The sequence below is a fragment of the Triturus cristatus genome, chromosome 6 (assembly GCF_964204655.1).
Source record: "Triturus cristatus chromosome 6, aTriCri1.1, whole genome shotgun sequence".
Taxonomy (NCBI): Eukaryota; Metazoa; Chordata; class Amphibia; order Caudata; family Salamandridae; genus Triturus; species Triturus cristatus.
Window position 1 is genome coordinate 881,043,442 of NC_140589.1, and position 15,355 is coordinate 881,058,796.

General features: G+C 44.0%; 1 protein-coding gene across 3 annotated transcripts in view; it reads right to left on the reverse strand.

The window, feature by feature from the left end:
• LOC146818006 (neuroblast differentiation-associated protein AHNAK-like) overlaps window positions 1-15,355 on the reverse strand; it is a 237,367-nt gene that overhangs the window by 56,954 nt on the left and 165,058 nt on the right. For all 3 annotated transcript variants that reach the window (XM_085611490.1, XM_085611487.1, XM_085611488.1), the window contains one exon: window positions 6,454-6,509. In XM_085611490.1, the coding sequence (XP_085467616.1) occupies window positions 6,454-6,468 (15 nt within the window). In that variant the 5' untranslated portion in view covers window positions 6,469-6,509. The remainder of the gene's footprint in view (window positions 1-6,453; window positions 6,510-15,355) is intronic.

Here is a 15,355-nt window from a genome sequence, read left to right on the forward strand (position 1 = left end):
TGTTTTCTGTGGTAAGTGGTTATGAGTAAAAGCGCCGGGACACTCTTTTAGAGTAGCTGAGCGCTATATAAAACAAACTTTAACATAACATAACATAACATAACTATCAACAAGGTTCTGATTATCGCCATCATATTATCGAAGGGTTTCCAGTGATAATAGCACACTTTCGCCGCTATCGCTGGATTTCCTATCGCATTGGAGTTAGGCGTTGCTGATAGCGCGCTATCTCTGCAATAGAATCCAGCGATAGCCGGCGTTAAGTTAAAACGCGCTTAGAGATGTTTATCGCTTCATGTTGCCGATATGCCCCAGAGTCCTGGTGCAGTCCTTAACTAACAGGTGCCCCCTTTCATCGCTGAATCGACACAATCCATTTGTTTTAGCTTCACCGATTTTAACCAAAAGTACTGAAACATTTAGTAGTTTAAACGAGTATCTTTCTTTGCTTCTTTCCGGAGGGTTGAAACACCCGGGAATGTCAATGTCGCCTTTCTGCAAAACTACAGGCTTTTTAGGTAAGCATACACCTTACTTAAACCGCATGTGCACAGTTCGACGTCCTTTGTTTCTTAAACAACTTACTACACACCCATAATTAAATACATGCCAACAACAAGCATTTGCAATGCAATAGGTCTCGCAATTACACAAGTTTAAGCTATTGGCATTGTAAATGACACCGCCTTTTATTTATGTTTTAAAAACAAAAATAAAAGGCATTGTTATTTGCAATGTTTATAGCTCAAACTCGCGTAAATGCGAGACCTATTGCATTGCAAATGCTTGTTTTTAACTTGGCATTTCGGACTTCGTTTACTTTCACTATCACTCAGAGGTCATTAGGGCAGCTGTAGAACACATTTTAAAGTGTTTTCTTCTTGCATTTACTGTTTAAAGTATGAACTTGTACGGAAACAAATATTGGCTTTAGGTGATTTTTCTAATGTTTGCACCAGCCTGGACATTAAGATACCCCTCATTTCAGTAAAAAGAAACAGCCCATTGGTGACCCTACTGCCATGTTTGTTCGATGGTGCTTTTTCTCCTGGTCAACATTAGAAACTGTGATCATGGCCCGGTATCTGGTGGTCTAGCTGTGGTGGGGAAGCAGCGCCCACTGTCATCTGTATGTCATCTTGGAAAGGAGTTACAGGAAGCAGGCCATGTTGGTGCAGACTCTCAGGATCAAATATGGTGCAGGATAGTTCCCTAGGAATTTCCTCATACATCCGGATGTGGTAGGTATCATGACACAAGTTGATTTTGAGAAGTGCATCATTTGACCAGCAAATTGCCTGTGTCTGGCTTTAGTCCATGGCCAAGTAGGTGTATTGAGGGTGCATAGGCATAGTGGGGCGTAATTGCAGGGCAGATGTTGTTTCTTTTGGTCGCTCAAGCTGAAAAGCTAAGTGATAAGTTGGCCTAATTGGTACTGTTTGTCCATCATCTTGGTTTCTCTTCTGCTAAAAGGCAGGTGGGATTTGCAACTCCCTGCTCCTTATCAGAGGCTCATGTTCTTATTTCCAGTGAGGCCCTCACACTGTACCTATTAGGAAAGGATAAATCAGGCATATAGGCGGTCATTTCTCACAGGGCTTGGTCCGTTCTGGACCTTTTGATGTGATGCCAAGTGTAGGAGTATCTGTTTATGCCAGTTGAGGCAGACTGAATTGGGGTATGAGCTATTTGTGGCTAGGTTGGCTCACCAGTTTATTCCTATCTCAAGTTTTGAGGTGGTATGAAAAGCGAGGGTCGAAAGCATTGCTCAGTGTGGATCCCGTAAGCGACTTGTGTGGCCTCACTTGATGACCATTCCACCGGTGGCATGTCCACAGCTTGTCCTTTAAGGATTTTGATAGAAGCAAAGGCCATGTCTGGGCACTGTTGATCCTGGTCCTGTAAGTTTGGGGTCGGGGGGTGTTGTGTTCATGTCAGGAAGCTGGGGGCGGGTGAGGTGGCAGTGGCCACTCCCCAGCTTGTTTTAGGATAACTTGTAAATTACTACAATTATCTTTATAGGCTTTCCTTTTGCTACAGTGTCCGGATGGAGATAGAGATGGAGGGCTGCCACTTGGCCCATGTGACAGGCATGACCAGTATTTTTGGTACAAAAATTTGGGAAAAATTGGCAATTGCTCCTAAACTAGGCCCAGGTACAACCCAGAAGAAAAGGAGAGCTAGGCTCATAAGAGAAGAGCTTGGCCCAAGCATAAGCTAGAAGAAAAGGAACACCAGCCTGCCGCTAACACGAGACAGCAAATACACTTTTAAAACAACTCTATGAAAAATTGCAGCTTTGGGAAAGGACCCCTGAGATGTAATATCAGAATATAATTGTCAGCATAGCATTTAAATTGAGTCCTCAATATTATTTTCATATAAAATTATAGTTGGGTATCTGTGAGTTACAGGGATGGTTTTCACCAAGGAGTTTAGAGTGGCATCAACTAAACAAAGAGTGAAGCTCAAGGTTCCTAGGAGGTCACAAATCTTCGGATTAGCACCGTTGTGACATCGCTGCAGCGAATAGCTGGATTTCGATCCAGTTGTTCACTATAAAGGCTGCCAATAGAAGAATTTACAACAAATAGAACTTTAGATGGGTAACAGAGTGATTTTCACCTCAGGATTTTGACTGACATGAAATAGACAACAAGAGCAAAGTTCGAGTTATCTATAATGTCACCCTGAGGCGAAAAACATCCCCTTAATTTGTTTTTTACCCATCTATAATTTTATGTTATGTATTCTACCCCCAAATCATCTACTCCTGCTGCCAACTGTATGCAGGGGCAGAGGAGGAATGGGGAGCCATACATAACATGGCCTCTCCTCCCTGTCCCAAATAAAAAGAGAAAGCACATACTGGCCTCCTGTCACTGACACCGACCACTCTCGGTGTCTTCGCCTCCCTCACCTTCAGAAGTTGTGCTCCCTGCATTCCAGTGCTGATCTGACAGGCTCTCACGGAGCTTAACCAGAGCATCCTGGATTTTTTTAATGACATAGCAACAGTGACGTATGAGATCTGTAACCCACATCACATTTACATCACAGCAGTGAATTATCACATTTAAAATGTGACATTCACACTAATGGCTCTCAGTGAGAGTCATACGCAACACAAATATTGCCTCATTCATGTTAATAATTGAAAATCCACACCAAAAGAGATGATATTTGTAAACAATATTTAAGATACAGTATTCTGTATACAATATTCTGACATACAACATCTATAGAGTACTTTCTAGAGACTACAGTGCCACCTGTCCTTTAGGAGAAAGGTTCACTGTATGCTCTTCTCCTCTTCCACTTCAATGCAATGTACTGGTTTTTTTTCTCAGTTTCAAGCCCAGAATGGTCACAGGTTCAAATCCTAGCAAGTTCACTCAGTTTTCCATTCTTTCCTGGTCAGTTAAGTGTGTCCCATTGTGCTTGGTATAAAATAAATGTGTCACCAATGAATCATGCCAAGGGTGAGCACTCACTTCACACATACACCTGTTATGTTATGTGCTCTCTGAAGACAGCTGTAGATCAGCACTCCAGTAGAAGCTTTCCAGTTAAGGCAAACTCTTGAATTGCAGTAGCAGGTAAGGAGTTGAGCAAGGCATAGATTTGGAAACCTATACAATGACAACTTGCAAGAAGCATAGACTTGAGGCCAGCTCACTAGGTCTAAAGGAAACAGATGCTGGTGGGATCTCCTGGTTCTACAATAAGGCAGTCTTTCAAGAAGGTGTAAACATACTTTTGAAATCTTTTTTATTAGCACTGCTTTCTTCTGACATTTTATTGGGTACATAGAATAAGGAATCTGGTGCCTACTACATGGTTACGTTGTACAAGTCTCAGTTTTTAACAATCCTGAATGGGTGTTTGTGGGTACGGAAACATCAACAATTTATAGCACTCAGGAACGTCCAGGGAGTCCAGTTACCAGCTATAAACTGTCTGCTGCTGCACAGCAAAGGCACCTCACACATGTATCCTGCTACCAGGGGGAGAGTACCTCCGAGAGAGTAAATAGTCTTTTTATATGAGATAAAGTTGCCTATGCCGTACATTATAAGGCTATTTCAAATCACAGAGGAGTTCCATTACCATATAGAGTAACCAGACTGGAAGCCAAATCCTTTATAAGGTAATGGAACTCTGAAGTGACTTGCAATATCCTTTTAATTAACGCAGAGGGTACTTTTTTCCTTATAATACATGGTGAAGTCATCACACTTCACACTTGCTGGTTAAATCCTTGGGTCCAAATTTATCAAGCAGTTGTGTCGCCCTTGCGCCACGTAACAGGGCGTAGAGTGACAACTCATAAGTTAGATTTATCAAGCCATGCAAGGCCATTTGATAGCGCAAATCACTGCATTGCGTTACTCTGCCACAGGGATGCATTCCATAGGTGGAGCATGGGTGTTCCCATGCATCTACCTATGGATTTTGGCACATTCCCACATTACCGTTACTGGTAGGCTTGGGAATGGGTCAAAATGCTACACATAAAAAAAAAAAAGAGGAAAATGCCTCAGGGGATTGTTTTTGTGCAGGAAGGTATCCCTTCCTGTACAAAAACAATCCTGCTTACAACGCAGGCACCATTGCACCGCCTGCATTGGCACTAGGCAGCACATTGTGCGCCAGCACAGGCAAAAGACAAGAATGTGCCGTATAATGTTGAATACAGCGCATTCCCTTTCCCTATTATGCAGCCCAGCAAAGTGGCTTGCTGCACAGCATGATTTTTTGAAAAATAAGTGTGCTTAATAAGTCTGCTTAATGCAGCACACTTAGAAGTCCCAAAATTTCATTTTTTTAAATGATTGTTTATGTGTAGTAAGGGAGACGTTCCTGCACATAAACAATCATTGGCACAAAGCAGCACACACAAACAACAAAAATAAGAAATGAAGCATTTCTCCTTGTTTCGCCTGTTTAAGACCAGGTTTTCCCTGGTCTCATTTCTGGCGCTGCCCCATATTTAGACCAGCCTTGTAAATAGGGTACAGCGTCAAAATCAATGGGGTTGCGGAGGAACGCCCACCGTAACACCCATTGCCATCCCCTTTCACACCAAGTACAGAGTGAAAGGGGGCCTTATTTACAAGGCAGCGTTAAGCCACATTAAGTGGCTTAACGCTGCCTTGAAAATAAGGTGAAGCCCCTATTTACCATCACAACGTCTTAAAAAGTGACGTTGTGGTGGCAATAGGGGCTTGTATATATGCCTCTTGTTATCTTGCTATTTTATGTTCAGTGCAGACACAAAGAATAGAACGTAATTTGTACTGGGAAATTAAAAACGCAGCCAAAAAGCATTAAGTAATATTTGCAAACAGATATTAAGTCACTTTAATGTAAATCACAAACAAAATGCTTTGGCTCAGATTGTGCTGAAACGTGTAGGGATTCTATTTTTCCAATAATGACCTATATTGTGGAAAAAACAAACATATTGCTGTAAATATCTCCTTTCTGCTTTTTGCTTTCATTTTAGAAAATATTTCAGAAGAAGGAAATAGTAGTTTCCTTGTTGCGTATTTAAACGGCAGCTGTAATTACGCTCCATGTCCTGCCTTTCACCCTGGCTGCAGGCGTTTGTGTAACCATCTTGTTTCTTTATTACAGGCGACTAGTTGGTCACAAGTTACCTCTAACAAGGAAATTAGAGACCGACTTTTATGCAGGTTTTGTTCCAGTTCTGTCGGATGTCACAGCAAAGGTCCTATACCCCGATAGTCCAAGGAGATTGTGCACTTCCATTTTGGGATGACAGAAGGTGCTCAAGTGTGAGGCTTTTATGCCTTAATCCTCGCCCTTCCTGTTGGTTTTTTTTTAATCAAGGTATATATGTTTCATATAGGGTGACCAGATAACTCCATATCACTAAAACACCATTTTTCCATCCCTGGATTTTGATTTTACATTCCAGTGCATTCTGGGAGTTGTAGTCTTGGTTCACTTTAATTGAGCCCATTGAACCTACGCACCGCATAAATAACGATGAGACGTAAAATCAAAATCTAGGATTGGAGAAGTGGTGTCCCGGAGACATTCAGCCATTTGTTCACTCTAACTGCATATGTTTGGCCGTGATCGGGTGGTAGGTGTGGAAGCAGGAGTGGGTTCACGGTTTAAGAATTCCTTGGTGTGGTTCGGTCTGAACGCAGTTGAGCAGAGTATGGACGCAATTCTATTTCATTTTCTCATTCTACTTTATCTGTTTTTTGTAGTATAATTAAAGAAAATAGTTGAATGAATTTCAAATGCTTTTTTAAGGGATCCTCAATAACTTTTCTAAGATATTAATTCAAAACTGTACAGTAGCGACAAAGATTCATTTTCGATTCATACCATCTCAGGATGACACACGATTCTTTTCAACAAAGTTACACCAGTCTAATTTCAAATACATTATCAGTCATTTGTAATTTCTCTTACCAAGTTAGCAGCCATGTTTGAGAGGTTTCGGGCTGTCTGTGTTCTTTTTCATACACCTGAAAGCAGAAAGTATCACAATATTACTCAAATAAGTCAGACAATCTACAATACAAGAAGGAAATTACTATAGCTAAAACGAACCATTTCGCAGATCTTATTATCAAAAGTCCTAATAAGTCCCGCGACACCTTCAAGATTATTAGAGAGCTCTCTCATCCTGCTTGTGCTGACAGCCAAATCAAGCCCTCACAAGAACTTTGTGACGGCCTTGCAGTATTCTTTCAAGAAAAAAAATCAATAAAATAATCGAGGGAATGAATAGTAAGCCCACCTTCACATCGCAGGACAATAAGGCCACCTTCACATCGCAGGACAATAGCAACCAAGCAAATAGAGGTGAATTGATGGAATCTACCAGGAGCTTCTCTCCAAACGCTAGCTTGGAAAATTTTGTGATCCCTTCTAAACAGGAATTTCTCAGAACAGCCCTCAACACGTCATCAGGATCCCCTTTAGACCCTCTTCCCCATAAAATGGCCAAGAATTTTGAGGCTGATATTTTTCCAGTTGTGCATCAGCTCTGTAATCAATCCCTCCTCACAGGCTCCGTACCAAGAAATTGGAAATTGGCGGTTGTGACTCCGTTACTAAAGAAGCCAAATCTGGACCCTAACAGCCAAAAGAACTATCGACCCATTTCCCTCTTACCATACCCGATAAAGATCATAGAGCGCTGGGTCAGCAGATCTCTAGCCCTCTTCCTGGAAACTAATGTCATTTTGGAAGAGGAGCAATTTGGTTTCAGACCAGCTCATGGAACTGAGTCAGCCTTGCTGACAGTCATGGATGACCTACGCATGAGGGCGGACAGGGGCGAATCAGCAATTCTCATTCTGCTGGACCTGTCCGCCGCTTTCGATACGGTGAACCATGTCATCCTGTTAAATAGACTGAAGAACATCGGAGTTGGAGGAATCGTGCTTGACTGGTTCCGATCTTACCGGACGGACAGATGGCAGGCAGTAGCCATCCCGCCATATCAATCAGAATTCATTAAAGTCCCGCATGGGGTCCCACAGGGGTCTGCTATCAGCCCTATACTGTTTAACATTTATATGCAACCCCTGTTGAGGATCATAAAAAGTCATGGCATCAGCGTAATAAATTACGCTGATGACACCCAGTTGACGATCTCTCTTGATGGAGCCCAGGCAAATTCACTGGAGACTTTCCATACCTGCATGCTGCAAATGTCACTCTGGCTGAACCAGAATTCACTGCAATTTAACAGTGATAAAACTGAAATACTGCATTGTGCAGTAGGAAGAATCCCTACAAACCTACCTACAGATTTCTGGCCTCAGCTGCTAGGAGACTCGCCTATCCCCGTGAACTCAGCAAGGAATCTCGGAGTCATTATTAGTAATACTCTGAGCCTTGAGACTAACGTCAACAAGCAGGTTAGCTGCTGTCTTGCCTTTCTGCGTGGACTGCGAAAAGTGCTACCTCTCTTGCCCCCACAGACTAGAGCCAACATAGTTAGGAGTACCATCTTCAGCCGTTTGGATTACTGCAATGCTCTTTTGCTGGAATCTCCTGCCTATCTTATTTCCAGACTTCAAAGTATCCAAGCGGCTGCAGCCAAACTGGCACTCTCTTGGGAACGAGGATCTTCCACTACTTCCGCCCTGGCCGACCTTCATTGGTTGCCCATACATCAGAGGATCTGTTTTAAATCCTTATGTACTGTCTTTAAGGCAGTCCATGGGCTAGGCCCTCGACCACTTCAAAACAAGTTCAATTGGTATGAGCCGACCCGGCCTCTCCGATCCTCTTCCCTAAATCTCATCAGTATTCCCAGAATCAAGAAAGCGACGTGTGGGGGAAGAGCCTTCAGTATTGCCGCAGCGCACCTGTGGAATAATCTCCCCACTGACATCAGAAAAACAAATGAACTGATGGCCTTTCGAAAAAAGGTGAAAACATGGCTCTTCCCAAAAAAATCTTCCCAAAAAAATCCTCCAAAAATTTCTGCTCAAAAAGCCCAAAAACCTAACTGATCAGTACCTGTCCACCGCTTCCTTCTTCTCAACAGGTCCTCAGCTGTATGTACCTAGCGCCAGGATGCCCGTAGGGTTGCAGAGCGCTCTACAAATGCTATAAATAAATAAATAAATCTTTAATTTAAAATGACACAAATCATGCTGATTTCCATGGGGCAGGCGAGCGCTTTCCTGTGTTCATAAAAATGTGCGCAATATTAAGTGATTTTAATTGAATAGGTTGAAAAAAATTCTATATCAGAGAGCAGTGTTTGTTACAGAGCCTTTTTAAAGCTATACTTTTGAAGCATATTTAGGCGTTATATTTATTTTTTTACAATTTTATATAGCGCTAACTAGATCATATTGTTTATAGGCCCTGGGTAATTAAGTGATTTGCCCAGAATCACAGGATGTTGTGCCAATGCTGGGACTCTTCACATCTCAAAAACATGCAAATAGAACGGACACAGGAGGATATTAACAAGGAACAGGGAAAATTAACGCTAAGGGTGCTTAGCGTTAATTTTTTTAACGCCCGCTATCGCTGGATAATATCGCCTGGTTATCGCGTTATTAACAACGCTAACCGCCTAGGCGATAAAAAATCCAGCAATAGCGGCATTTTGGGAGGTTATCGCTGGTTTTGCAGCGATAAAACTACAAAGATAGGGATATCCTTGTTGATAGCCCATGGTGGATTTAGCCATGTAATCCACCTCCCATTGGATTACATGGCTAATCTGACAATTAGCAGACGTAAAAAAGCAGCTTTAACCGTGGTTAGCGCTGCTTTTTTTGTCTCTAACAGGGTTAGCGTGAAGCTTGATAATAGGAGAATTGCCGCTTAGTGACATTTCTCCTATTATTTTGCTCTGGAACGCCTACTTTGCATCTCATTAGAGATGCAAAGGGAAGCGTAGTGAAAAAGGGTGCCAACATGCGATTCTGCATGTTAACACCCTGTTGTCGATAGGGTGATATTTTTATCTCCGCTTCTTTGGCTTTTAAAGCCAAAAAAGCAGAGAAAGCCCTTGTTAATATACCCCACTATGCGGTACAAGCTTTCCTATATTCTCACCCAAGCAGTGCTTAATTTGAGCCAATGGTTGCTGGTGGGACGTAACAGCACTCATTTTTGGGGACCGGAACTTATTTTTCCCCCGTAAAACATTTACAGAGAGCAAGAGACAAAAACAAAGGGGAAAGGAAAAGGAAGAGAGAGAGACTTAAATACCGTCACAAAGGGAGAAAGCAAGAACCTGCAAGAGTGAGATAAAGGGGCAAGGAGTGCCTGGTAGTGGATTAAAGAGGCAGGTAATGGATTCATAGCTTGCAGCCATGGTATTCAGAGTACTGATATTTAATAGAGCAGGCTGCGGGCATCTGAGCAGAGCTTTGGGGGCGGTACTCGTTCTTATACAAATTAAGTACCACACTAAAGTATCCCTTATTCATTCTCCCGAACACATTACCACCTGTTCCACTGACCACTGACATCAGTACAGAAGTTGTATTACTTTACCCTGTGGCGGCTCCTCTGTTATGCCAGAAGAGCGTTTTCCCCCCGCCAGCAGATGCAAAACTTGAAAAATAAAATGACAATAAAACAGGTTTATTATAATTTAGATTTTTTTTCACAGGGTCGAGTCTTGGGGGCGGGGCCATCGTGATGACAAAGCACGAGGGGGAGTGGTGGGCCCTGCTGCACGTGCACATGTGGGTTTGCCGGCCATCTTAGGACGGCCAAACTGGCATTGACACAGATATCGCCAACCCGAGCTGGGTTGCCGAGTTGGAGACAGCAGGAACAGGCTCCCAGGCCCCGTTGGAGCTCAAATCCAGCCCGCTCAGGCCAATCCTGCCGCTTCTCTCATGATCCCAACATGAGAATAGCGTCTGGATTGGCCGTAGGGGAGTCTGGGAGCCTCAGCCTGTGCTGCAGTGGAACCAGAGGAGCAAAAGAGCGACAATGCAACGGGTGGCAGGTATGTTCTTTTTTGGTGGTTTTTGTGGTGTTGTTATTATGTTCCCTCAGCACTGTCTCACCACTTTTCCCTGACACCAGCCGCTACTGACTTTACCCTGCGTCTTCATGCTTCATTACTGTTCTTAACATGGCTTTGATGGCTGAACCCTGCTCTGTGCTCTTCGGGAAATTGCTAAAGACAGAAACATTCACACTAGCTTTTGATTCCATCTCAGAATTGCTAGCAGTCTCGTGCACGCTTCTGGGTCATATTAGACTATTCCTGCAACACAATCATGGACTTTCAATGCTAACTAAACAGAGCCCTGAGAGGCGAGACACTGTGCAGCAATAGTGAATATGCACGTTCTGCACTTAGATTGGTGCAACACTGAGACACACTGCGCTCTAGACAACATTTAAATAATGAATACATTTGAAAATAGATATTAACACACAGTTGCAAAGTGGTCGACAACACAGCCTGCTCTCAACATGTAATCTTTAGAATGTTCTAAGAAGCCACATGGCAAGATACATGAACTGCATCAAAAGACAGACAAGCAAAAAAATAAAAATAGGAATATAAAGTAGAACCTGAAATGAAAATATGGCGCACCGAGGCGCATTTACAAGCTCCTTGCGCCGCCGGAGCGTCACTTTTAAAATGGGAAAAGTGACGCACCGGCATCGCAAGTGGCTTGTAAATACACCCCTACGTTTATTGTCGTGGGTGTAGATCTCTTTCAATGAACTTATGCCTAAACCAATAGGGGAAACACATCTTATTTTGTGCCCGAATTGATCCGCAAGATTACTCTGTATAAGATATCATTGCAACCTCAACCTGGACAGTTGGCAATTTTCAGGTCAAAGCCGGCTAGTCAGCGCTTGTGCTATCTGTTGCAAGACATATTGTGGCTCTTCAAGAATATACAGGGGCTATGAACCCACCCATTGCTGACTAATAGTTGGCTTCAGGCACTGGTGGCACCCAGTGTGACAATGTTTTTTGCCCCCCCCCCATGACCACCTGCGCAACGGACTCCCGCACTACCACCACCTTTTAACAGTCTCCATAACCACTCGCACTCAGATGCATTTATTTGGTTTTATAGTGTCACTCATAAAAGTGAAGGGTGTCAGAACCCTTTACATTGCACACACATTACTCAATCATATGTGTGTAAATCAATGTATAGGAAACGTTACATAAGACAGAGTGGTAGGATTTATATGTCATCCATACTGGTAGGCAGTATAGTTTAGGGGGTCTTGGTCTGGAGAAGCACAAAGTCAGAATTTAAAATGTAAGACCATGGTTGGGGATTATCTTTAATAATCGGAATTGATTTCTACCCAAATCAACACTTTGTACAACATTTGGATATTGAAAGTCTGGGGGGAAAAAAAAAGTCAATACTCTCTAAAGTATACTTCAAGTCTGCATTTCAGTTCTTTGATGACAGTTAATAGCTCAGTGTTTTTTTTTTAGCATTTAAATTTATAAACTGCAAATAACAAAAGGAATTCTCTGACGAAAGCAGTAACCCCCTGACCGATTTACGTTATGTACACTTCGTGATTTGCATGGTACACATTCTCTGCAGCAGGCATATTGACCCTCTGCACTACCTTAAGATGAATCAAAACATCCCCCAGTGGAAACTTCCACTAGACAAAACTTAGTTTTCTCTCCAGGACGAGCATCAATCACCAGAGTAGGCTTGACATTTTTATTGTTGGCTGAAAATGGCTGGAGGTCAGGAACGCTGCAGCGGGTGCTTTTAAAAACAATATAAACTAGCAAACAGGCGCCCCATGCAAAGTCAGCACCCGGTGCAGTGGCACCAGTCGCACCGCCCTAGAGCCGGCCCAGGTTGGCTTTCTATGTAACTTTCATTGGCTTGTTTATTATTAGTGTACCTGCCTGTCCATCTTGTGTTTGTCCTACCGATGGAGCACAGCCTCTTTACATCGCTTTCGATTGGTTGCCTTCGCTGCTTAGATTGCTTACTTTTCAAGAACTTTTTTAGGTCTCGCGCCTGCGTTGCACTGTGCAGCAGTGCTGGCGCGGCGCGAGACATTTAGTAGGTGAAAAACAGGGATTTAGCAATGACCTAGGAATCGCACATGCTTGTGCATGTGCGATTCCTTTTGTGCTACCCCATTGGCCTTTGCGTGCGTCTTTTTTAAAAAGACTCCACGTTATTGGCCAATGGCGGGTCGCGTTGCTCCGCCCACGGCCTATTAGTGTCTATTACGCGCTTGGTGCACGTAATAGACACCAATAGGCGTGTGGTTTCAATTATCATGCCCAGACACGGGTGCGATAATTGAAAGGACGTCTCCTGTGGCGCGCGCGCACCACTCCCAGGATTGTTTATTTTTAGATCCATTTCCCAGAGAAGCAACGGAAGGACGAGTGAATCCATGCACATTAAGGCATTTCACTCATACCGATCTGTGATCCAGTCTTCACGAGGACACATAGGCGATATTATTGCATTTTCAGCATAGTTTGTTTTTTACGCCTAGTGGAGGAAACAGCAGTACTGTAAATATATGTATAATTGCTTCCTCATGCTGCACAACAAACTAGTACCCGTCACGTGACCCCGTCTGCCACTCCTGGCTTTTAGCAAACAGTCTCCGGGGCTCGCAGTTTTCCATTCACTTGCAAAGTTCTGCTGACTACACAGCCTGAGGTCACTGCTGCAGGAGGTCACACATGACCTGGAGAGCACGCAGTAGCTGTGCACAATCACTGCAGATGTTTGCACATTGAACTAATTAGGCCGTCAGCAAGTTACTGCTCTTGGATTTGTTGAAGTGCCGGCTTGGGTGAGGGGCACCAGGTACACTCCTTTTCCTCCCCTGGTGTAGAGCTTAAAATGCAGGAACTTAGTCCTGCACCCCTGTACAGTACAGCCCTTTTCAGCAGTATTTAATATTTAACTATAAGTTTTAGCAGGAGAGTGCTGGCTCACATGGCCGGCCTTGAGCATGGAGAGCTGGGCCAAGGCCCGGGGCGCCGATATTCGTCGGGCGGAGCAGTAAGCCTCCTAACTTAATGTTATGCAAACAGCAGCTCGTCCAATGGTCTCGATTGGGTGCCTTTAAAGACTTTGTAATCAGCGCTTAAGGTACTTCCTCGTAATTGTTCGCTCCCCATCACCCCCCTGCCCTCCTCCCAACTTCCTCACACCTCCTGCCATCACACCCCAACGCACCCCACCCGCTCCCACAATAAACGCCAATTTTTCCTTCACCCAGGGCGCTGTCCCGGCCGTACTACGCACAGGTTCTCTGGGATAATGTGCACCTGTGCTCCCATGTTTCCCTTATTAAATGCATCACACGAGGGAAGTGATTTCAAGGATCAAGAAAACACAAATGAAGGGGAACCAAGAGGCGCCACAGATCTGGGGCTGGTATCTCCCAGCTCATTCACGGGTGACAGTGAACAAGTAAAGCAGCTTTACAGGGCTGGTGAGTAGCTCTAGGTCAAAAGTCACCTTCAACCAATCCTGGGTTTGTAAGCATCTTTTCTTTTGTCTTGGGGATTATATTTTTCGGGTGCCCACGTTGTATGTACGTGCCTACAATTCCCAGCATGCAAAAGAGCGGTGGAAATGGAATTGAAATCCAGAGCTTGCTGAAAGTGTCGCACATCACACGAGCTGCCTACCAGCCTTAAGTCAAGAGATCAGTCCAGCACTGATACCTGTTTTTGAACAAACATCGACGCAGACTGCAGGAACTCGGTGGCTTCGGGCACAGCATTCCACGTGCTAGCGGCGGAGCCTGGAAATGATTTAGGATTCGGCCCAGAATAGCAGAGAGTGTTATTTTCTCATTTCAGCGGCTCACCACACAATGTGGCCGCATTCCTGGAACAATGGCCAGATTTGACTTGCATGCCGCGGAGAACCTGCCAACTCCTGTCCAGCGAAACCTCCACTTGGCAGCGCGTTCCTTTTCCAGAGGCTGGGCCCAGCCTGAGGCTTAGAACCCAAATCCCAGTGTCTGCTCAGAGGCCGGATGCGCCTTCTAGGAACTGTGTGTGGATGTTTGAAGTTTGGCTGGACTCCCTTTTAAGCATTCACGGCGGAGAATTGTTATCATGGGGCCTATAAGGGAATATATTATGTCATTTTAATGTTGAGGAGATTTCATCTAAAGCACTGGTGCCAAACCGTGGTCTTCCAGCACCACAGCCATGCCACATGTACAGGACATAGGTTTTCATACAATCACTATAAATGGTACTTATTTACATGGAGGGTGAACCTAACAACGTTGCTGGAGAGAGAGAACCAGTGATGTAGCAGTGTCTTTAACAATGAGGCATGCTATTGGCTGCCTTTGGAAGTCTCCTATGGACTCCACCTCTCCCGTCTGTCCTCCCAGTGAAGCACCTAGCGTCGACTACACACGAAGCAGGCACAATCTAGGAAGAGCGCATGTGTTGAGGAAATTCGATTTTCGATCTCGCTTGTATTCAGTTGTGTTCCACCGCCATTTTGTGTTGCCCTCACTCAGGCAGCACAATGAACGAAGTTTTTCTGCTGATCTTACTGCGACGTGTCAAATAACCTTCTGCCTCTGTTTACGAAACTGATGTCAGGGACTGGCTGAGTCCACTAATCCTCGTCTGGTTTGACTAAACCCTGTCTCAACTGTCTGTCGGTTCACACCATTCTTTCCTGACTTTATCTTATCATCTTCTGGCCTTCGCTATTCTCTACTTGTATTCTCTCATTTCACAACGGTCCTCCAAAACATACAAATATGTCCTGCCACCTGCAAGTTGAGTTGTAGACACTACCACTGATTAACTTGTGGGGACAAAAACAGATGGAAGAGAGGTTTATTTGGGTTACTTGAT